The sequence below is a fragment of the Caenorhabditis remanei genome, chromosome IV (genome assembly GCF_010183535.1).
Source record: "Caenorhabditis remanei strain PX506 chromosome IV, whole genome shotgun sequence".
Lineage (NCBI taxonomy): Eukaryota > Metazoa > Nematoda > Chromadorea > Rhabditida > Rhabditidae > Caenorhabditis > Caenorhabditis remanei.
In genome coordinates, this window is record NC_071331.1 from 21101809 (window position 1) to 21127033 (window position 25225).

The 25225-nt window shown below is 36.9% G+C and overlaps 4 protein-coding genes across 4 annotated transcripts; 2 read left to right on the top strand and 2 right to left on the bottom strand.

The window, feature by feature from the left end:
- Positions 1 to 17679: 17679 nt before the first annotated feature.
- GCK72_015521 (uncharacterized protein) lies at positions 17680 to 20230 on the top strand (the record flags this gene model as incomplete). The annotated part of the gene is made up of 3 exons (XM_053730936.1): positions 17680 to 17722; positions 17774 to 17867; positions 19978 to 20230. 3 exons carry the CDS (start codon positions 17680 to 17682, stop codon positions 20228 to 20230), a joined length of 390 nt encoding a protein of 129 aa, XP_053585708.1.
- Positions 20231 to 21024: 794 nt separating this feature from the next.
- On the top strand, positions 21025 to 21446 carry GCK72_015522 (uncharacterized protein; the record flags this gene model as incomplete). The annotated part of the gene is made up of 3 exons (XM_003093904.2): positions 21025 to 21102; positions 21152 to 21274; positions 21318 to 21446. 3 exons carry the CDS (start codon positions 21025 to 21027, stop codon positions 21444 to 21446), a joined length of 330 nt encoding a protein of 109 aa, XP_003093952.2.
- Positions 21447 to 21830: 384 nt separating this feature from the next.
- Positions 21831 to 22123, bottom strand: GCK72_015523 (uncharacterized protein; the record flags this gene model as incomplete). Its single annotated transcript, XM_003093909.2, has 2 exons — positions 21831 to 22025; positions 22076 to 22123. The coding sequence occupies 2 exons, from the start codon at positions 22121 to 22123 to the stop codon at positions 21831 to 21833; spliced, it is 243 nt and encodes an 80-aa protein (XP_003093957.2).
- A 608-nt stretch (positions 22124 to 22731) lies between these two features.
- GCK72_015524 (uncharacterized protein) lies at positions 22732 to 23004 on the bottom strand (the record flags this gene model as incomplete). The annotated part of the gene is made up of 1 exon (XM_053730937.1): positions 22732 to 23004. The coding sequence occupies one exon, from the start codon at positions 23002 to 23004 to the stop codon at positions 22732 to 22734; it is 273 nt and encodes a 90-aa protein (XP_053585709.1).
- Between the last annotated feature and the right edge of the window lie 2221 nt (positions 23005 to 25225).

Consider the following 25225-nt stretch of genomic DNA (forward strand, 5'->3'; position numbering starts at 1 on the left):
CGGGTTTCAGCTCAAAACGTGTTTTCAGAAATTGAAGAATTGAACAAAGGTTTTCAGAAAATAGTTGAGATACAATGGAGCTATAATTCATCAAGGAAACATAAGCATTAGAGAATTTTCAGCCATGAAAGGCTGGAAAAACTGAAAAAAACCGCGTGACACGGTATTTTCTTGGACATCATTTATTGGAGTTTTTCTCTTGTATTTCAGCACTCCTTTGCTCCCTCTTTCTACCTGTCTCTCATATTTCAGCACTATCTCATTAGTACTTTTTAAAAAAGATAAGAGGGGAGCGCCAAGTTTATCATTCCGTAGCTAAAAATAGAAAGACACAGTCTAGCTGCTTCCATTGATAACGAACATGACATACATAGTCTGGCGTGACGTTGACGCGTTTTTCAAAAAATGTTTTATATGCATTTGATAGGCCTCGTGTACCTGAATCCAGACTTGCAAAATATCGGCCCGGCCCGGCTCGGCCCGTCGGCCCGGCCGGTAGAGAAAGTTGCCGGCCCGGCCCGGCCCGGTCGGCCCGGAGTCAAAAAATGAGCACAACTTTTTCACAAAATTTTTCGAAATTTTTTGAAATTTTCGTCAAAAATAGTCAAAAATCCTATGTAAACTTGAGTTTTATCGATATGTAAAAACATAGTCGAAAATTCGACTTTTTTGCGAAAAAATCAAAAAATTTTCAAAAAAATTAAAATTTTCAAATTTTTGTACTGTGACCCGGGCCGACCGGGCCGGGCCGGGCCAGGCCGGGCCGGGCCGGGCCGGTGAAAATTCTCAAATCGGCCCGGCCCGGCCCGGCCCGGCCCGGCCCGTTGCAAGTATGCCTGAATCCATTGATACCAAACATGACATAGCTGGCGTGACGTTGACGCGTTTTCACTGGAAAGTGGTTTTGATAGAAACGCGTCACCCAAGGTTTCTTATCATAGTTCTTTCGATTTTTTTAGGCAAACGAGACGCAGAAAAACCACTATACATATGAAATTAGAAAAATCAACATTATATTTCATTCTCCCCGTATGGACGCTATGTGAGATGAGTCCTACCCCTTTTCGCCTTCTTATTTTTTTAGAATTATTATTTATTTATTTATTTTGTGCTATTCTAGAACCAACAGGATCCAAAGAAAGTGAGTAAACGCGTCAAAGGTGCGCCAGTCTAGTTGAAGTGTTTCAGAGATCTCTGCCGTTGTTAAGTTTGAAGATCTAGTGGACCAAATGTGACTTGTGATGTGAAGTAAGTAAAAACGCCAAACGGCACGCCAGATTATACGAAATGTTTCAGAAATCGATGTCTCAATATCAAAGTCAACAGGACTCAGCCCATACCAAGCATTGTTTGGCAGGCACCCACAACTTTCTACAGTGTCACTATGCATTTTAGGATCACGATCAAACTGTACCACTTTTGGAAGTTGCTCAGACGCATGTCACTTATCAAAGGCATATGCAGATTAGTGATGAAATTTTGGTAAAAAGATCACTCCGAGCGGAATGGACTGCTCAACAGGAACAAGAATCGAATTGAAGCAAAGGTTTGTGCGATAAAATGTCTAAATTTTAGTAAAAGTCTGTCTATTTTAGATCACGACACAGTTGATGAAGCTCAAAAAACTTTTTTGAACTGCGATATATCCGAATTGGGAAGATCCACGTGTCTTGAGGAGATGGTCAAAGAATTGCTGGCCATAGACATCAAACATTCCATAACCTCGCCGTTCGAATTCGTGAACACTGCTTGAAATATCGGTGGTTATGGTTTATCTTACATTTTTCTTGTATTGTTTTTCATGTAGTTGTGATTAAATTGATAAAAAACTTGAATGCATATTTTTTCAGAATTTTGTTCGTTTTTTTCAGAGAAAATACTATACAAAATATCACAATAAAACCATCATTATGGCTTGAACCCTGTTATGCCTTCTTATATAAGTTGATTACATAAAACTGAAGATTTTTTCCAAACTGTAGTCAACATGACCAACAAACTACTCCGTCGGTTTTTATCTCAACAAAAAACGCCTTATCAAATATCACTGGTGTGACGTTGACGCGTTTGCTCTGAAAAAATGTTTTTCTTGTTGTTGTACATGTTGTTTACTTATACCAAGAGCCATAAGAAACGCGTCAACGTCACCCCAGTTTCCGCTTCTTATCACTTTTACTATTTCCGTCGATGTTTTCAGACATAAGCGACGCAGAGAAACCACTATACATATAAAATTGGAAAAATCAACATTATATTTCATTCTCCCCCCTATGGACTCTATGTGAGATGAGTCCTACTCCATTCGCCTTATTTTTTCAGAATTATCATTTATTTGTTCATTTTGTGCTATTCTAGTACTCACAGATTCGAGAAATCTGCACTGTAACAAGTGAATAAACGCGTCAAAGGTATGCCAGATTAGTTGCAATTTTTCAGAGATCTCTGTGGACTCAATCGCTGTTAAGTTTGAAGTATTAGTGTATTCGTGATGTGAAGTAAGTAAAGACGGCAAACGGCACGCCAGATTTAGGGATAATAAGCTGCCTAGAGTAAGTTACATTTCTAGGTTCGCACGTGACGACGTTTTTTTTAGGTAGTCGTTTTGCCCCAGGATAACGAAAAGACAGTCAACACATTTATTCAGGAGGTTATACGAGTAGGTGATTATACCGTTTCCATACAAAATGTTGCAGGAATTTGCCCCAAATGAACTGCCACCATGATTTAGCTTATGATTAATGAAATATATTTTGAGAGTTGAATGCTTGGAGAGTTATGCCGAGGACGTCAACTCAAGCAAAGTGACGAGTCAAGAGATAGTTTCAAGAAGATCGTAGCAATTCAAGAATCAAAAAATCGCGGAAAAGTTGCCCAAGGAGATGCTCCAAGGATCAAACAAGGACGAGTCAAGGTGGTTTGATCGACTTTTGATGAAGAGAACGAAACCACCCAACAAACTCGCTCCGCTGTTGTTGGCTGGTGTCGTTGAGGAGGTGTCAGAGAAGAACGTGGTCGTGGATGTCAATGGCAAGAAAAGGGTGGCACACAAAAATAATATCAGAATCCTTCCGACGAAGACGTCGTCTCAACAAAGAGTGTAGAGTGCATATAAATTTGTATATAATGTAAATATGTTAATTTTTCGGTAACCGGTCGTAGACCTCTTCTGTAAAAAGGGGAATGTTGTAGTATATCAGTAAATAATGTATGACTCATGTAGTAGTACAATTATTTTGTTAAATTCTCTCTCAATAAATATGTTTATTATTTATTTGCTATTTGATTATAACAAAAACAAAACTTTTCTGTTGGAGAGAACTGATAACGAATAGTATAGACAAGATGGTGTGAAGGAATGATAAGGTTGTTTTTCTTTTTCAATTAAGTTTTTTGAGCTCACTCTCTGAAAGGTTGAATTTTATATGATAGGACTGAATACAGTGCGCGTCATAAATATGTGCCACCCCCCAAAAATGGGTCTTCCGTGGAAACGAAAGATTTTCGGAAAAAATGATTGTTATAATCAAATTCAGCATGCAAAAAAACTTATGTTCAGAAGTTTTTACGAAAATCTGCAGAAAAATAAGGCCAAGCCACAAAAAAATCGAAAAAACGACCGCGTCATAAATATGTGCCACCTCCCAAAAATTGAAAATTTGTTCAACTTTTCGGATTATTTTCGATGTTTTCTAAACTTTTCTGGTATTTAATTGATTGTTTACTTCAAAACAATTAGCATTATTACGTTTTTCATTTGATATTCATTTATTCACAAAAAAATTTTATGCGATAATAGCAAAATTGTCGTATTCTTAGTGTTATTGAGATAAGAAAGTGCAAAACCCCAAAATATTGAATATATCAGGGTCTGAAAATATTTATATAGAATGTCACTAACTCTATGACAGAAACAATTATGACTACAGACTCCTAACCCGTTCTTTTAGGCATGCTGAATCTCTTATGAGATACCTTCTGCATGCCCAAGTGAGATTGGGCAGTCAAATTGTCATCCTGGATGAGCTAGTACCAGATTTTTTAAGTGTTCACACTCTTGCATGTCACTTCTAGATATTTTACAGACAACTGAATGACATTCGACTGATTCCTGAGTCTGTCGAGGATCCTGAGTAGCTCCTGAATCCCAGTAAATAGTGTACAAGGTTAGAGGCATTGAGATTTTGAAGTTTAGGACACAAAATGACTTCCGCCTCAGAATTCTGGCAACCGAGCGTAGAACTATTGTTTAAAAGTTTCCAAATATATCTTTTTGTCGACAAATATGTACAAAATAAAGTACTGCCGACAACAGATAGCCAAATACGTGGTTTCTTACAGTTCCTGGGATTCAGGAGCTACTCAGGATCCTCGACAGACTCAGGAATCAGTCGAATGTCATTCAGTTGTCTGTAAAATATCTAGAAGTGACATGCAAGAGTGTGAACACTTAAAAAATCTGGTACTAGCTCATCCAGGATGACAATTTGACTGCCCAATCTCACTTGGGCATGCAGAAGGTATCTCATAAGAGATTCAGCATGCCTAAAAGAACGGGTTAGGAGTCTGTAGTCATAATTGTTTCTGTCATAGAGTTAGTGACATTCTATATAAATATTTTCAGACCCTGATATATTCAATATTTTGGGGTTTTGCACTTTCTTATCTCAATAACACTAAGAATACGACAATTTTGCTATTATCGCATAAAATTTTTTTGTGAATAAATGAATATCAAATGAAAAACGTAATAATGCTAATTGTTTTGAAGTAAACAATCAATTAAATACCAGAAAAGTTTAGAAAACATCGAAAATAATCCGAAAAGATGAACAAATTTTCAATTTTTGGGAGGTGGCACATATTTATGACGCGGTCGTTTTTTCGATTTTTTTGTGGCTTGGCCTTATTTTTCTGCAGATTTTCGTAAAAACTTCTGAACATAAGTTTTTTTGCATGCTGAATTTGATTATAACAATCACTTTTTCCGAAAATCTTTCGTTTCCACGGAAGACCCATTTTTGGGGGGTGGCACATATTTATGACGCGCACTGTAGATTGGGTCCAACTAATCTCATTGATACCAAATAAGTCATAGCTGGGGTGACGTTGACGCGTTTTTTGAGAACTGAAAATTATGCTTATAAAGCTTAAGTGAATGGTAAAAGAGTAAAGGAGTGATAAGAGAATTATGACATATCTGGCGTGACGTTGACGCGTTTCTCCAAAAAGTTTTGAACGCAATTGGTAGGCCTCATCTAGCTGATTCTATTTCCAGCAAACGACATTTCTGGGGTGACGTTGACGTTTTTTAGATCTTCTCTTGAATTTTCCATTTCCTCAGGGGTCCAACACTAGAATGTTCTTATATAATTTATGTTGTGGCGTGAACTAGCATGGCCTAGCCTAGTGAACGTCCAACCCCGAGGTCACACGTGGCAAGAAGATCTGCCTATATAAGATGTAGAGAACTCTTAGTTGTGGATTCTCACCATGTAAATAAATGGTTTTATAATTCCCTTCTCCTCCACCAAAGGACATAACAGTGGCGATCAGGATGAGATCAACGAACCGACGCTCCGGGGACGCGCATGCCGGACGGGACCGTTGACTGGTGCGCACGGAGAAGGCCGAAGAAAAGAGATCCCGGTGGACAACATCGACAACAAACCAGCGGTAAGAAGGGTTGGAGAGTGACGAGCTCGAGATCATGGGATCACCCGGAAGGAAGACACCGTTGAAGAACCAGCAGCAGCACCGAGTGAAGATGGATCGAGGTACTCGTGTTCAACGATTTCGAATGGTAGATTTCGTGTGGAAGCTGTGAGATGCATAAGGAAATGTCATCTGCTGAAGATCGTTGGCCGAAGATCAGAAGATCGAAGCAATGATGCGGACATGGGTCCAAAAGAAGAAATGCTGTGGAGTCTAGGCAGCGGCTGTCGTGGAAGAACCGAAGATGCAAGACAGTAGACAAACGAACTTTCATTAAAGAAAGGGAGGTGTTGTGGCGTGAACTAGCATGGCCTAGCCTAGTGAACGTCTAACCCCGAGGTCACACGTGGCAAGAAGATCTGCCTATATAAGATGTAGAGAACTCTTAGTTGTGGATTCTCACCATGTAAATAAATGGTTTTATAATTCCCTTCTCCTCCACCAAAGGACATAACAATTTATGTAAGCACTCTTCAATTTATTCAATTTTTCTGTTGGTCGTCATGTGGATATGCAAATTGAGTAGAGCCTCCCCCCATTCCACTCTGTTATTTTATATATGGCTTTATCATCCCTATTGGCTGCTCTTTTGGAATAGTGGCCTGTTTAACCCTATTTTTCTAGAATTAAAAAAAGTTTCCGATTTTGATGGTAGTAGGATAAGAACATGTGAAAGAAGGTGAATTGGTTGAACTATTTTTTGCACTTTGGCGCCTAAGACACGTCAGACAAATCATCGTATCCCAAAATTTCTTCTAATTCTATTATAAATGATGACATAAGTTTAAAAGTTAATATAAAATGATGACATAAGTTTAAAAGTTTAGTTTTATAGTTTTGATAAAAAATTTCAGAAATATTATGAAATTGCTCTCGAAATAAAAATAAAAATCTGAAAATCTGTTTTCTGTATCAAAAAGTCAATTTCTGACCAAAATTCACGTTTTCTGGCTGATACGATAGACAACTTAATTTCTCAAAATTCTGATGGATGGGACCTTTTTTTCTCTATTGCGCCGTCTAAAACCCTGAAGATACTGCATTTTCAGTGCGAAAAATAGAAGAATTGAATTACAACGTGAAAAAATCGGTTTCATGCAAAAATATATTTTTTTTAAAGCAAAAAATTCCAAATTTTCATTCAAAGCTTTTTTTTTTGTATGAATTTCAGCATATTTCCAGTTTTTATACCTCAAAGCTCAAAATAAATTTATTTCAGCTTTGTCCTCCTCGTCACAATTGTTCTTATTTTGGAAGTTTTTTTTGAAAACTAACGTAAGTGAACGTTTTTTTCAACTAATTTCATAAAAATTACTTTTTCAGGAAAGATTATATTTAACAAAGTTAAAAAAATTATTTGGGAGAATACAAAGTAAAAAATGGGTGAGTTAATATAAATATTTTCCTGATTGTGAAACTAAATTAATTTTTTACAGACTAATTAAAAAAGACTTGGAATACCATATAGTTAATTTGGTCTAATTCATTGTTCTGCAAATAAATTGTTTAATTTTTTTTTTGAAAAAAAAACAGAATATTGAAAATGCGCGTCAACGTCACCCCAGATTCGATTTTTTGTATCTCCAGGGAGCCGCGCGTCTCTCCACCAACCCAAATTTCTGTCGTTGTCATGGATATGGCTCTTGGCTCTTTGCTGCTCGCGGAGCTTGCACTATTCTTATGAGAGACTCAGACAATTAGAAAAAGAGAGAACCTGGAAAAAGACTCAACTCGATTCATTAGTATAGTTATGTATCTGTGAGAGTGCCATGTGAAGCTGCGTTCGAAAACATTTATTTATTTGATTTTTAATGAATTCTAGTTTATTTTTTGTTATTATTCTGGAGCTATCTATGGCCCACGATGAAGGAATTGGTGGCGTCGGAATGAGAAGAGGTAAGAGAACGCGCCAAAGGTTCACCAGGTTGCTAAACTGAAATATTCCAGATCTAGCCTGTGCAACCGGAGCCATCAACTGGAAATCAGAAAAGTCATCAAAGCCTGAAGTCTTATGGCGTCGCGGACAGGAGCAGGAAGTTGGCGAGAGGTGAGTTTTCCTACCGTGTAGTCCTCTCGGACAAATAATCATGATTTATTAAGACAAATGAGCTTTGGCGGAAGAATTATCCTCTCGGACAAGATTTTTGCTCAATTTTTCGTTTCCCCACTTTTTCCATTTTTTTTATTGAGAAAAACAGAAATTCCAGAAATTTTCCAGAAATTCTTAAATATAGCTCGGTAACAGGGTTGGGAAATTCCGGGCCGGGCCGGTCGGCCCGGCTCCTGTAGAAATTTGAATTTTTTTTTTGATTTTTTTTGCAAAAAAGTGGTTTTTTTCGACTGTGTTTCAGAACATCGGTGAAAGCCTTAGCGTACGAGAAATTTTGAGAATTTTGACTTTTTTTAAATGAAAATTTTGCAGAAATTTGTGAAAAAATGGTGCACATTTTTTGAATCCGGGCCGACGGGGCCGGGCCGGGCCGGAAGAATTTTTTGTCAGCCCCGCCCGGCCCGGGATTTCTCAACCCTGCTCGGTAACACACTTTCTAATGTTACACTGACTGAAATAATACAGTGACCAACATTTACACTGACCATACGAGAGATGTGAGTTAGATTCACATGATTTTTCTTTTTGCACTATAAAAATTGCTAGATTCCATTAAAAACAAATTTTTAAACATTTTCAGGACCACTCATCGATCTGGGGTCAATGATACGCTCGGCAAGCCAAAATTCCAATTGAGGATTTTTTAAAAATTAGATTATTTAAAAAATCTCTTATTATCTCGAAATTGTATTTCTTTTTTCCTTAGTCTAAAAATAAACCGTTTTTAATTCCATAAGGTATCTTGTTATGTGAGTACATTACAGTGACAAACTATACTGACCTTCTTACACTGACCAAATTTATACAGTGACTTTTAAAGAAAAGTGGGCGTGGCTAAATTACCCCTGTTTCGGGCAGGTGGCTCATTAGTGCGTCGGCCAACTCGCCCCCTCTAATCTGTCTTTTGAAACAGAAATTTGGAAATTTAATGAATTTTGGAGGAAGAGTACATTGTGTGCAGTTTGACGGCTCTGTGAGAGATCAGAAGATAAAACTCCGGCTGGCGTGACGCAAACGCGTTTTTGTATAGCTAACTGACTTTGAGCAATATTATGGCATCTCAATAAGGATTCGTCAACTCGGTCATCACACTGACCAAACGATTACAGTGACAATCTACACTGACCATCTTACACCGACCAAATTACTACAGTGACAAAAATTCCTATATTCTTGAAATCGGATACAAAAATGGTAGCCATGACCTAGGGTTCGTCAACTTGGCCACTGTGGTATCGCACAGCATTTCTCAATTTGTGTTATTCTTGGGAAACGTAATCAATAATAATTAACAATCGATAAGAATTCATGATAAGAGCAGCTTGAAAAAAAACTACAAAAAAACTAAAATCTGAAATTTCCAAGCTATAAAACACATTCATTGTAAAAACAGAGAGAATAAATCAGCTATCATTTTCTTCCGCATTTGTCGCTTTCTTGTTGCCTTCAGATTTCATTTTTCGATTCCCTTCTCCGCTTCATGCGACGGTACCAGCGATAAAACAAGACTTGAAGGATTATCGTATAAATCACAGCTATCGAAAAACAAACGTAGAGGAACCATTCCTATAAATGATATTTTCATCAAATTTTAATGAAATGATGGTCAACTAATTATTACCTGACCAGTCGGTTTACGTCGCCTAACGGCGACTGAACCTTCTTCCCTACACCACCCTTCTCAGTTTTACAGCGCCTGCGGCGCTTCTTAGCCTAGCAGTTCATTCCGATAAAGCACAATTGTAAAATCTTTCCTTTTCAGACTTGAGTCTCTACAAACTTTCTCAATGACTTTTTCTATCCTGATAGAATATGGAATTTAGAATGAGCTGTTTTTGAATTTACCAATTTGAACTTTCTTCCTATGTTTTCCTCATTTCAAAACAATCTCACAGAAGAACGTGAACTTGATAACTCTTCTTTCTTCCCTTCTCAAAAGTGATCATGCCGAATTATTACTATCGAGGTCTCAGACTTCTACTTTACTCTTGGATCGTATAACTTATTCACTTGTAAGGTAGTTTTCGTTAGCTAAAAAGCCCTTTCCGGTAGAGAACAATAAAAACACTTCTGTATTTCTGATAATATTTTAACAAATTTTCTCAATGACTTTTTTCCTGTGGAATATGGAATGTCAGTATAAAAAATGTTTTCCATATACATACACAGAAATCTTCTTCTTAGTCTGGTTTGATCCGAAAAGTTCTGCTTTCTGATTTCATACCTCTTCTGCGGCGATGCCGCGTCTTTTCTCTAGAATACTTCAAAACTATTTCACATACTTCTAAGTTTAAAAGTAGAAGTACACTCTTATTCAGTCTATTTTGATTCCAATCCTCATTTGTATCTGAAAGTGCACCACAAAAGTTGACAAAATTCTTAAAGATCTTCAAAGAAATGCACTTTATGTACAGGGTGCGGTATAAATAGTGATATACGCAAAAACGTTATAACTTTTTTTAAAAACTTCAAAACATATTTTCCTTTTGACAAAAAAAATTTGACAGAAAATGTAATCTTTTTGAGTTTTGACTGATCGGCGGCGATGCCGCCTCCCTTCCCCAAGAAGATGCGGACGAAAGTCTTATGGATAAATCAGTTTTTGACTCGGCGTTTGCAGGATTGTAATTTTTAAACATTTTGAAAGTTGGGAACTCTACGAAAATCGGAGAAAGCCTTTTAATCGGGGAACGAAAATTGGGGAAAGTGTGCACAGACGAACGCAAATTTGCGGCGCAGTTTCCAAACCGTAGTTTTTTCCCCGATTATACTCACGCAACCTACGAAATCTCGACTGTAACGGCGTTATTTACAACTTTCATATACTGGCTGTCTATGTTCTTATCAAAACAAAAAACCAAAAAACATTTCCGACCTAGCGGTAACGAACTCACCACCCCACGCGTGAGAGTCATCTGCGTAGACCGCTACACCACACACGCGCGGCCGAGGCGCTTTCGAGAATGCAGTGAAGAAACAACCGAGCCAGTAGTATGACATTGATTTTTTGAACTTTCTACCACCTTGTCGGGACACACCTTTCTCAACGCTGTTTACTGTTGAAATCGGTATCGTCTCCAGATGACGTAAAATTTGATATTTTAGAAAAAAGAAAAGTTCGGGCATCATCTAAGCGCAATTTCCTATCTATCTATCCAGGTTTCATTAAAATCGGTCCAGTACGAAGGGAGTTATGACGTGCAACACATAAACGGACACACGGAATCTGTTGAATATTATTGGTAAAGATAATAGAATGGAATGGGTTTTCCTGTTTTCCAATATGGCCCTGCATAATATAGTAGGACCATTGGGGTCGTTACTAGAATAATAAAAACTACCGCTGCAACGGCATGGCACACAAACTAAAAATAAGTGATAAATGAGTATAAATTTAGCCCAAACTAACTTCTCGAATGGACACTCTGGTATCTTCATCAGTCATCTTTTTCCGATTTCGATTTTCTGGTTTTTTCAAATTTGAAACTGATTGTGTTCTTTTTCCAGACAAAAGTCAAAATTTATAGACATAAGATATGAGGGGTGTCACGCGAATTTCAATTTTTAGGATTTGAAAAAGGAATTTAATAATTATCAGGGAAGGTCATCGAGTCAGTATGGAGATATGGGCCGTGACCATGGATGCCGACTATTTTCGCACGTCAAATGGGTAATGACTTGTCAGCGGTCTAAACTTTAACCTCGTTTTTCTTGAATACCAGGACTCAAGGGAAACAATTTAATGTACATTTGGAATCAGTGTTTTCTAAGCTTTACAATGATATAGGTCACATGTCATATCTCCACACTGACTACACGACCATTCCTATTCAAGTAATTTGAGTAGCAGAGTTGCATGAAATTTCGACTACCGATTTCCATTTTCAGACTTCCGGATAAGGAAAATTGCATCCGACTTCCGACTTCCGAGCAAGAAATATTCACTTAAATGCTACTCTGATAGTCAATTAGCTACACAAAAACGCGTCAACGTCACGCCAACCGGAGTCTTCTCTTCTGATTTCTCACAGAACCGTCAAACTACACTACCACTGCAAAATGCATTAAATTCCCAATTTCCGCTTTCGAAAGACAAATTAGAGAGGGCGACCCAGCCGGCTCTTTCCCCCTCTTGCTAATGACACACCTGCTCGAGAAGGGTGTAATTTAGGCCACGCCCCTTTTTAGGGGAAGAAGGAAATAGGGGGAACTCATTTCATTTGTAAACCTTCGAGCGCCACGTGAGCGGTGTTCCGAATTATTTTCTCCTGATTTTTATTGAATTCTAGTATTTTATATATTTTTATTGTATTAATTGTCGAGTTATGTAAGGTAAGGAAATTCGCAAGCTGTAAATGAGATTCTCCAAGTTTTCAGAAGATTTTTCCGTAGAAGAATACAACAATATTCGACCGCAATGTTTTCACGGATTGGGAAGAAATTCCTCAAGAAATGTGTCAAGAAAAACTGTTAAAAAGTAAGTACTCCTCTTTGTTCCTTTGGGGACGGTTTAAAACCGGTGATTCGGTTCAAGGAAGTGGAGAAGGAGATCATACAGGCAATTATAATTATTGCAGCACTTAAGACTAGAACAACGATTTGAAAAACTGAAAAACGTTCTATGACAACCTTGCCTAGTTAGATTGCAACCAGATAATTACCTGGTAGAAAACCCCCTAGGGTCCCATGGCCTTGTTAGAAGGATATTATGGTAATTCCTAGATTTTCATTTGTTCTTTTTCTCTTGTTTCATATTTGACTCTTCTTGTATTTTGATTTCTAAATTTACAGAACTCATCAAGTCATCCAATCAGGATTGTCCTTCTGGTGGCCATCGCACTCCGCCTACTTCGTCGTCTTGTCGGACGGATCCTCCACAATCGGCGTCAACGACGAACTCCACGCCGACAACGACGATGCAGCGGTTATCAACGAAATCATCATCCTCCACCAATTCCTGTTGGAAGCCAGTGACTTCACCCAGGACGATACTCAAATAATTATATCTTACAAGGGAATGACCCTGAGTGTCCTCCGAGTTTCTCAACGATGTTTTCACCAAAGATAGGTCTCACCGAGACTAGAACAACACTATATGTTTTAGGTGCAACAAACTTGTTTCCAGCGAATGGCAAACATTTTTCATTTTTTTCAAAATTTTTTGGTCGAGTCACTTTGAGACACTGTAACTTTGTTCATTTTGAAGTTTTTCATAAAATTCAAAGTGTTATAAAAAGCTGAAGGTGTCAGCTACAAAAAGCCAACTGGAACGTTTTACCGAAACTGAAACCTGAAAAGATACAAATCAAAACGTAAAAATTGACAGTACTTTTGAAATCAGAAAATGCCCATTTTCGAAAAAAAGGTCTCGGGGGACCATGTCTATTCGATTCCTCGTGTTGAGTGAGGTACACATACATGTACAAATATATGGCTCACCTTTCATTTTGGAGACTTATTTTCAATTTTTCAACTTTCAAGTCGATTTCTACGTATCCCTATACACGAATATCGTAAAAAATTAATGGTTGAATTCGTTTTATCTGCGATCACAGAGTTATCAGAACATGATATTGGTTCTCAAAAACCGCGTTTTAGCATGTTTCAACAACATTCCGCCATGAACTGTGTTTTTGCGTTTTCAGTTGAAAACTCGAACGTATAGGGATACGTAGAAATCGACTTGAAAGTTGAAAAATTGAAAATAAGTCTCCAAAATGAAAGGTGAGCCATATATTTGTACATGTATGTGTACCTCACTCAACACGAGGAATCGAATAGACATGGTCCCCCGAGACCTTTTTTTCGAAAATGGGCATTTTCTGATTTCAAAAGTACTGTCAATTTTTACGTTTTGATTTGTATCTTTTCAGGTTTCAGTTTCGGTAAAACGTTCCAGTTGGCTTTTTTGTAGCTGACACCTTCAGCTTTTTATAACACTTTGAATTTTATGAAAAACTTCAAAATGAACAAAGTTACAGTGTCTCAAAGTGACTCGACCAAAAAATTTTGAAAAAAATGAAAAATGTTTGCCATTCGCTGGAAACAAGTTTGTTGCACCTAAAACATATAGTGTTGTTCTAGTCTCGGTGAGACCTATCTTTGGTGAAAACATCGTTGAGAAACTCGGAGGACACTCAGGGTCATTCCCTTGTTAGTGGAAAGTTTGAAACATTTTAGGGCGTGATTATATTTATTTGAAAGCAAAAATAATGTTTTCAAAAATCTTCGAAATGTGAAAAATTAGACAAAGGTTTTGGGGAAATGATTTTTTTAACCCTTCTACCGTCAAGTAAGTTTTGATCAGATCTTCTTTTTTTTAAATAATTTTTTTTCAAGACCTGGTTCTTTATTGGAAGGTACTCATTCGTTCTAGTTCTCCTTTTGATCGATGACACTCTCATCGCCTTTAGAATTCGTCTAGATATCAAAAATACTGAAGCGAAGTATAGACTACGCAAACGTCCTCGAAGAAAGGCGACTACCTCAAGAACAACCAAAAGTAGAGGAAAAAGTAGTGGTGACATCGAACAACAATCAGTTGGTAGAGCAGATAAAGGGACCGATAATTGATTCAAACTGTAGAAATAAAGTACTTCCTTCTTTATTTTGTACGGTTCATCGGAATACACCTGAAGCCCTAACATAAGATTACAGTGCGTAACACAAGTATAAGGCCACCCCTAAAATTGAGTTTATTGAATCAGCGGAACATTCCTGTTTAAAACTGATAACGGAATTGGATTCCCCATACAAAAATACCTCTAGGGGAAGAATTTTGTGACATGACCCCCTAAATGTTTTCTAAATCTGTGCAATATGGGGCTCAAAATTTCAGAAATTTTATGGAGATCCTGAACATCTTGTTCCTAACGTCTGAAGATTTACGTCAGAAAATTCAAAAATGAAAAAAAAATTCAAAATGATTTATTTTGTTCATAATTAATAACTACACAACTAATAACACAAGCACAATATTAAATTCCGAAAAAAAACAAATCAATTTGTTTTTCTTCAATCGTATCTCGTCGATGAGTAACGTGTCTCACGCTCTCCGTATATTGTAGTTAGAGATTTTGTCGGAATTGGACGGATCATCCATCTGCAGAAGATTCGACGGAATCCATGATTGTAAGGTTTGATGTAGTACATTGTGATGATCGGGCTTTTATCTATTTTATTAGTTTCAGACACAAGAGACGCAGAGAAACCACTATACATATAAAATTAGAAAAATCAACATTATATTTCATTCTCCCCCCTGATGGACGCTATGTGAGCAGAGTCCGACCCCAATTTCCTTATTTTTTCAGAATTATTATTTGTTTTTATTTTGTATTATTCTAGTACTCACAGATTTCAAAAAAAAAGTGAGTCATCGCGTCAAAGGTACGCTAGTCAAGTTGAAATTTTGAAAGTCTAGTTGAATTTTTTTAGAGATCTCTGTCGCTGCTATGTTTTATGTATTAGTGGACTCGTCGTGATGTGAAAAGTAGGTAAATACGCCAAACAGAACGCCAAATGACACAAAATGTTTCAGAAATCGATCTCAATATGAAAGTCAAAGGGACTCAGCCGTTACCAGACTTTGTTTGGCAGGCTCCCTCCACTTCCAGAGAACATTTTCATGCATAGTCCCCAAACATTCGGAAGTGATTATCAGACAACTCTGGCGAATCAACTCAATCACTTTTGGACATTGATTAGAGAACATCAAACTGTGGAAGACTGTCACAATTAGAGACAAATCCAGGTTGGTGATGACTTTTTTTTTTTAAAAGAACGAAACCAGCCAATGGCTATGAGGTTGGTTTTATTATATAACCTGATATTATCCTTATATTTTCAGGTAGTTTTAAACGATTACTGGAACAAATTTTATTCTCATCGCATGGACTTCAAATTAGGTACTCAATTTCGTGTAATAAGGTTTGTAGATGTAACCGAGTTCTCTTTTTTCAAAACATCTGAATAATTCTAAAGATTTCAATTTTGTGAATAAGATTCAAATTGTACATTCATTTTTCTCATATTTACACTTCAACTGTTGTTCTCATGTATATAATTGTATTTGTACTTGTAGCATATGTATTATTTTTAATGTACATATTTGTATATATGAAGCAATATCGATAAAATAAATGTGTTCCGATTGTTTCACGGGCTTCCGATTTTGGAACAGAGCCTAACTTTTTTGTTTAATTCTCTCTCAATAAATATGTTTATTATTTCTTGGTTGTTTGATTACAACAAAAACAAATATTGTTTGTTGGAGAACTGATAAGGAATAGTATAGACAAGAGGGAGTGAAGGAATGATAAAGTTTCACTTTTCTATTTAGGTTTTTAAGCTTACCCTCTGATAAATTTGAATTTTATGTGAAATGAAAAGATCGCGTCCAGCTAATCTTATTGATACCATTTACGTCATAGCTGAGGTGACGCCGACGCGTTGTTCAAGAGCTAAAAGGCAATTTTTGGTGACTCCAATGTTGAAAACAACTTTTAAAAGTTTAAAATCAAGAATTTTGAAACTCAAAATAAAAAATGTCGGATAAAATTTATCCTAAAATTTCATGAAGTCGGTTCAAACTATTAAAAGAAACGCGTCAACGTCACGCCAGCGAAATTCTATTTAGTATAACTGTAGGATTCCTATGCAGAGTCTCCGATCTTCACTCTCCTCGTGAATTTTCCTTTTTCCTTTTTCCCCTGACCCAACACTACAATGTACTCCGGTAAGTTATGTATATATGAAATAGCGTTTTTTCACACTTTGAATTATTCATTTATTCATTATTTTTTGTCGTTTGCCATGTGGAATTAAAAAAAGTGCACTCCTCTCTCCCCACATTTTTACTGATGGTTTTATCATCATCCCCATTGGCTGCTCTTTTGGAATAGTAGCCGTTTTTTCCTATTTTTCTAGAATCCATCTTTTTTTTAATACTTCTGGCTTAAATCTGAAAATTTCATGTGATTCATATTGAGTGATATGATTTGATGTGAGTGAAAAATGCTAAATGTATAACTGCTCAGTATTTGTCAGAAATATTATGAAATTGTTCTTGAAATGGTGCATTTTGGAATAGTATTGGAGAATATCCTGTGATCAAGAAGTGAGTTGGAAATTTTTGAACAGTATGACTTTTAAAACATTTTCTAGTATAATATTGGCTGAAATGGCCGAAAATCTTTTCATTATTCTATTTCAGCTTCGTCCTCCTTGTCACATTGTTTTCAATAATTGTTTTTAAAGTTTTATTTTTAAAAACAAACCTAAGTGAAAGTTTTTTTCAACTAATTTCGTAAAAACTACTTTTTCAGAAAAGATTCGATTTAACAAAGTTAAAAAATTATTTGGGAGAGTACAAAGTAATAGATGGGTGAGTTAATATAAATATTCTCCTGAAATTGAATTAATTTTTTACAGGCGAATTAAAAAAGACTTGGAACACCATATAGTTAAATTGGACTAATTTATTTTTTCCAAAAAAATAGTTTAATTTTGTTTAAATATCTGGAAAAACACGTTAACGTCACCCCAGCCAAAGCCTGTTCTGTCTGAAAATTCGATTTTTTATATCTCCAGGGAGCCTCGTGTCTCTCCACCAACCCAAGTTTCTGTCCTTGTCATGGATATGGCTCTCGACTCTTTTGCTCGCGGAGCTTGCACTATTTTTATGAGAGACGCAGACAATTAGAGGTAGAGAGCCTGGAGAGAGGCTCAACTCGATTCATTAGTATAGTTATGTATCTGTGAGAGCGCCATGTGAAGCTGCGTTCGAAGAAATTCAGTTATTTGATTTTTATTGAATTCTACTTTATTTTTTATTAATTATTATTCTGGAGCTATCTATGGCCCACGATAAAGGAGTTGGTGGCGTCGGAATGAGAAGAGGTAAGCGAACGCGCCGGAGGTGCACCAGGTTACAAAACTCAATTATTCCAGATCCAGCCTGTGCAACCGGAGCCATCAACTGGAAATCAGAAAAGTCCTCAAAGGTCTTCTGGCGTCGCGGACAGGAACAAAAAGTTGGTGAGAGGTGAGTTTTCCTACCGTGTAGTTCTCTCGGACAAGTAATCATGATTAATTATGAAAAATGAGCTTTGGCGGATTAATTTTTCCAAGCGACTTTGCTCAATTTTTCGTTTCCCCGCCACTTTTTCCAACAAACTTTGGTGTTTTAGTTTTAATTTACATCGAGAAAAACTGGAATTCCAGAAATGTTTCAGAAATTCTTAAATATAGCTCGGTAACACACTTTCTAATGTTACACTGACTGAAATAATACAGTGATCAACGTACACTGACTATATGAGAGATGGGAGTTAGATTCACATGATTTTTCTTTTTGCACTATATTTTACTAAACTCCGCTAAAAACACATTTTTAAACATTTTCAGGACCACCTATCGATCCGGCGTCAATGATACGCTCAGCAAGCCGAAACAAAAATGAGGATTTGTTAAAATTAGATTGTTTTAAAATTCTCTTATTACCGCAGAATTATATTTAGTTTTTCCTTAGTCTAAAAATAAACCATTTTAAATTCCATGAGGTATCTTGTTATGTGACTACATTACAGTGACAAACTACACTGACCATCTTACACTGACCAAAATGGGCGTGGCCAAAATTACCCCCTTCCCGGGCAGGTGGCTTATTAGTGCGTCGGCCAACTCGCCCCTCTAATCTGTCTTTTGAAACGGAAATTGGGAATTTTCATGAATTTTGGAGGGAGATTTATGTGTGTAGTTTGACGGCTCTGTAAGAGATCAGAAGATAAAACTTCGGCTGGCGTGACGCAAACGCCTTTTTCTTGTAGCAAATGACTATGAGCCATATTATGACTATCTGAATAAAAGACAAATGTGGCCTAGGATCCGTCACCTCGGTCGTCACACTGACCAACCGAATACAGTGACAAACTACACTGACCATCTCACACCGACCAAACTACTACAGTGACCAAATCACGCCCCCATAACTCCACCTCGACGCTATGACAAAAACGCGTCAACGTTACGCCAGCTGGACTCTTTATCTTCTGATCTCACACGGAGCCGCCAAACTACATACATCTAGTACTCCCCCTCCAAAGTTCATTAAAATTCCAATTTTCCGTTTCAAACGACAAATTAGAGGGGCAAACCAACCGGCTCTTTCCCCCTCTTGCTAATGACACACCTGCTCGAGAAGGGTGTAATTTAGACCACGACCCATTTTAGGGGAAAGGGGAAATAGGGGGAACTCATTTCATTTGTAAACTTCGAGCGCCATGTGAGCGGTGTTCCGAATTATTTTCTCCTGATTTTTATTGAATTCTAGTATTTTATTTTATTCATTGCGAGTTATGTAAGGTAAGGAAATTCGCAAGCTGTAAATGAGATTCTCCAAGTTTTCAGAACATTTTTCCGTATTTATTTTTTTTTGTTTATTCTTATTTTATGTTTTGGCGAGTTTTGTGAGGAAGTAGGGGAATTCGCAAGTTGTAAATGAAGATTTTTTAAGTTTTCAGAAGATTTTTCTATAGAGGAATACAATAATATTCAACCGCAATAATTGCACGGAAATGTGCCAAGGAAAACTGTTGAAAAGTAAGTACTCCTATTTTCTGGGTTCAGGGACGATTATAAAAAGAACGGTTTAAAACCGAGACATTTCGACACTAAAGGGGCGTCAAATCCCTCAAAATTGTCTAACTTTTTAGTGATTCTCTTGCGTCGAAATGGCATGGTTTTGAAATGTTATCAAACAATTCATATAAGTGTTTTATTTTCAGTCGACGATATGGATTCCAATGAAGGAGGAATGAAGTAATGGAAAAGAACATAATTCCCACGAATATGGAGGCCTATCTCGGTCAGATATGGTCGACGTATTCAGAGATTCTGTTCAAGGATGTGGAAAAAGAGATCATACAGGTAATTATAATCATTGCAGTAATTAAGACTAGAAAAACTATTTGAAAAACTAAAAAAACCATCTTGACTAGTTAGATTGCGACCAGATAGAAAACCCACCGACTAAAACAAATAGTTATAAGCTAGGGTCCCATAGAAGGGTATCATGGTAATTCCTAGATTTTCATTTGTTTTTTTTTCTTTTTTCATATCTGACTCTTCTTGTATTTTGATTTCTAAATTTACAGAACTCATCCACCAAGTCACCCAATCTGGATTGTCCTTCTGGTGGTCATCGCACTCCGCCTACTTCGTCGTCTTGTCGGACGGATCTTGCACGATCGACGCCAACGACTGGAGATCCGTCGGAATAACGAAGAAGTCCGAGCCGATAATGCAGCGGTTATCAACGAAGTCGTCAACTTTCATCAATTCTTGCTGGAAGCCAGTGTCATTGCCCAGGACGATACTCAAATAATTATATCTTGGTCTCACAGTTAAAAAAAAGTATTTATGTATTTTTTCTATCTGATAATAAATAAATCAATAAGAGGCAAACTGTTTTTGTGCTCAAGTCTTCAGATCGCATTGGACCCTTAGTCTCTCTTTATAAAATTGGTTCCCGCCATACTTAAGCCTGCTGTTAAGTCGTTCCAAAACACCCGATTCTGCTTAGGAAAAGACGGTTGCCTTGGGGATTCAGCGAGCAGGGTACAGGGGATTAAGCCTTCTTCGCTGTGACCTATCATTATGCCGTCGTATGAAGTCTGTGGAAATGAAAGCCCTTCCCGAGTGAAAAGGAGAAAAGGTACATAGAGAATAGAGGGAAAAAAGGCAAAACGGTCAGCTGTGCTCTTTCGTACTTCTTGCTAATGAGGCATCTGCTCGAGAAGCTTTGATTTTTCAATTTGATTGTTTGTTTTAATGAGTTCGATAGAAAACGACAATAATTGAAAGGAACATCACAAAAATAGATTTTAAAAAACTACAAAAACCAACATTTTCAAAGTTAAATTTCTAGATCATTCCACGGTCAAACTGTTTTCGCAGCTCGGGAGTTTGGACCGAATGAAAAAATTCTATCAATATGAAAATGAAATCACGAAAGCACATATACTATTGTAATGAAAATCAGAGACACCTTTAATCTGCCTTTTCAAGTATTAAAAATGTTTAAAAAATTAAATTTTGCGTGACACCCCTCTTCCCCCGTATTTTCAGGCTATAAATATCAACTTTTGTCCGAAAAACAATCAGTTCCAAATTTTCAAAAACCATAAAGTCGAAATCGAAAAATGACGAGCAAGGATCGAAGAAATCGGGATAGGACACATGAACAAATGCGTGAAGATTGCAGGGTACTGAAAAAGATAGTAAGTTTTTTTCTATATCTATTCACATTATCAAATAATTTATTTTCAGTTCTGCCTGCTTGTCACTGTCATTGTGATCGAGTGTATTCTAGTTGCGGCCGTTATTAGTTGTTTCGTATACTTGGCAATGTTACAGTGGGAAACAGGAAAACCCATCCCATTCGTTTGCCAGGTAATTGTTGATCACTATTTCTTCAAAATAAATTCAATTACAGAAATGGTTCGTCTATTCTTGTCTTTCGATTTCTGTGATTTTTTTGGTACTTATTCTATTCTTTATTTATCGCATTATCCGTGAGCAAAAGAGAAGACTGGAAGGGTATAAAGCATATGGAATCTCGTGACAAAAAAGCGAAATGTGGAAGGAAATGATAGCTGATTTATTCTCTCTGTTTTTACAATGAATGTGTATTGATGGAACAAGTTTTTTTCAAGTACAGTTGTGCTCTTTTTCTTCTTTTTCCTTCTTAAAACTCCGGAACACGTTGTCTGTCACATCTGAATTTTTTTGAGAAATATTTAACTTCCAACATCCTTTTCAAAAATCCCCCCCCCCTCCTTCTGGTTGTTGTGCTTCTGTGTCCTCCCTTCCCCCTTCCACTTCTCTAAACTGTCTGCATTGAGAAACATATTGCGGACTAGACAAAAAAAATTTATTAAGAAAAACGACGATACCCGGATGGCAGAGTAGAGCCGTCCGAAAGAACCCGTCTTCTATCAAAAATATATTAAAAAGCCTTTTTTATATTTTGCCCGTAGACTTTGTGGTCCCGATCTCTCCTCATCGTGAATTGTGGGAGCTGCACCACTGTCCTGTTCTTCCCTCCATCGAACACTTCATCCACCATCACCTTCATATTGTCGAACGTCACCATCTTGTCAGCCACGGAATTCAGTGTAATTCCCTTCGCCTTGCAGACGGTCTGGAAATATAAACTTTTATTTAAAAATTAGATTTCATTGTAAAACTTACGCAAATCTGACCATCCGTCAACTGGTTCTTGAAACAGAACTCGGTCATCTCGTCCTTCAACTCATTGGTCAACTGTCCGAGGAATGGACCATCTTCGTTTTACAAGGGGTCTTCACGAAACGCAGTACAAAAATGACATCATTTGACTTAGCTGAAACGAGCATTTTCGTTGTGCGATTTCCTGAAGTCTAAATTGAGGTATCCTAGGCCACGACTTCCTTTCATACAGAATTCAATAATAACTAATATGAAAATTATTCTTTCCCTCAAAAACGCGCCGAACGCACCCCATTTATTTCGGTTGAATCCATATAAGTGTTTTATTTTCAGTAGACGATATCGATTCCAATGAAGGAGGAATGAAGTAATGGAAAAGAGCATAATTCCCACGAATATGGAGAGCTATCTCGATCAGATATGGTCGACGTATTCAACGATTCGGTTCAAGGAAGTGGAAAAAGAGATCATACAGGTAATTATAATTATTGCAGTAATTAAGACTAGAACAACTATTTGAAAACCTTATGACTTTCCCTAATTAGATTGAAAGCAGAAAATTACCTGGTAGTAACCGGTTTCTTCCCAATTTTTATAGCCACATCTTGTATTTTTATTTCTAAATTTACAGAACTCTTCTGGTGGCCATCGCACTCCACCTACTTCGTCGTCAACGTCTGAAGATCCGTCGGAATAACGAAGAACTCCGAGCCGACGATGCAGCGGTCATCAACGAAGTCGTCAACCTCCACCAATTCCTGTTGGAAGCCGGCGACTTCGCCCAGGACGATACTCAAATAATTATATCTTGGTTTCCGTGTTTTATAAATGTATTTATACCGCCCGTAGCCCATCATTATGCCGTAGCATGAAGTCTGTGGAAGTGAAAGCCCTTCCCGAGTAAAAAGGAGAAAAGGTACAGTAGCGAGCATAAGTGAGTATATCTCTATACTTTCATATGTATCTCAGCTGGAACTTGTCCGTTTTGCATAAACTTTTTTTTCAAAGATAGCTGAAGTATCCAGTAAAATTGACATAAGTTTTTTGTTTGAGGTGATCAGCTGATTTTTAAGATTATCGATTTTTCCTGATCTTGATTTCACAATCCGAAAAAAAACTTTTTATTTTTGAACTGCACCCTATGATTTTTTGAGTCAAAAATGTTGAGCAACGTTCATAAAAACAGATTATATGGTAAAAATGCTTCTGTGCTTTTTTATCACCGTGCAACAGCTCCAGAAGTCCAAAGTGGTATGCTTGGCTAAATCGTCATAACTCATCGAAAAATTGTTCAAATTGGTTGAAAATTGCAGGAAAAGCTGCGTATTATGTTTATCAACAATGTTATATTTAAAAATAAAAATTTTGAGAAAATTTTTTTTTCGAATTTTTTTCACTCGAAAAATTTTGGTTTCCAACTTTTGCCCAATTTTTCATGTTTTTTGATTATAAAACAGTAACAATTTGCGAATTTGAGCAGAATTTCACATTAAACATCAGATTTAGATTTTCATTGATTCATTTACAGCTGTTTCATAGTCAAAAAACATGAAAAATTGGGCAAAAGTTGGAAACCAAAATTTTTCTCGTGAAAAAAATTCGAAAAAAAAATTTTCTCAAAATTATTATTTTTAAATAAATAATTGTTGACAAACATAATACGCATCTTTTCCCGCAACTTTCAACCAATTTGAACAATTTTTCGATGAGTTATAACAATTTAGCCAAGCATACCGATTTGGACTTCTGGAGCTGTAGCACGGTGATCAAAAAGAACAGAAGCATTTTAACATTATATTTTGTTTATATAAACGTTACTCAACATTTTCAACTCAAATAAACATAGGGTCCAGTATAAAAATGAAAAGTTTTTTTTCGGATTTTGAAATCAAGATCAGGAAAAATCGATAATCTTAAAAATCAGCTGATCACCTCAAACAAAAAACTTATGTCAATTTTACTGGATACTTCAGCTATCTTTGAAAAAAAAGTTTATGCAAAACGGACAAGTTCCAGCTGAGATACATATGAAAGTATAGAGGTATACTCACTTATGCTCGCTACTGTACATAGAGAATTAAGGGAAGAAAGGCAAAACGGTCAGCTGTGCTCTTTCGTATTTCTTGCTAATGAGGCATCTGCTCGAGAAGCTTTGATTTTTCAATTTGATTGTTTGTTTCAATGAGTTCGATAAAAAACGACAATAATTGAAAGGAAGTTTTTAAAAAAACTACAAAAACCAACATTTTCAAAGTAAAATTTCTAGATCATTTCACGGTCAAACTGTTTTTACCGCTCACTCTCATCGGGGTTTGGACCGAATGAAAAAATTCTATCAATATGAAAATGAATTCACGAAAGCACATATACAATTCTATTGAAAATCAGAGACACCTTTAATATGCCTTTTCAAGTATTAAAAATGTTTATAAAATTAAATTTTGCGTGACACCACTCTTCCCCCGTATTTTCCGGCTATAAATATCGACTTTTGTCCGAAAAACAATCAGTTCCCAATTTTCAAAAACCATAAAGTCGAAATCGAAAAATGACGAGCAAGGATAGGGATAATCGGGATAGGACACATGAACAAATGCGTGAAGATTGCAGGCTACTGAAAAAGGCAGTAAGTTTTTTTCAATATCTATTCACACGCCCGTATCCCCACAATTTGGGGCATGGGGGTTGATTTCGTGGGGGCGTAGGGGTTGATTTTTTTTTGCTAATTCGATTACCCACAAAACACTTTTTTACTCAGTCCGAAACCGAACCCCGGATCCCGGATGTTGTGTTTCACAATCATCCGTGTTATCCATTTCTCCAAGTGAACACGCTAATTATCGGATTTTATGGTTAATATAACTTCACGCGATTTTAATTTCTGAAAATTTAACTTTTAGGTACGTGAGCATGTATTCATTCATATTTTTCTAGTGGATTCGTAAAAAACAGTATCCCGGCTCTGCTTTAAGCATAAATACGGGGCGAGAGCTGTTTTAAAGTAATCGCTACTTCTAAGGTGCTGAGCCAAGGGGCGGAGTCAGAGCAAGCTCCAGGGCGTCCCTGTTTTAAGGTAATCGCTACTTCTAAGGTGCTGAGCCAAGGGGCGGAGTCAGAGCAAGCTCCAGGGCGTCCCTGTTTTAAGGTAATCGC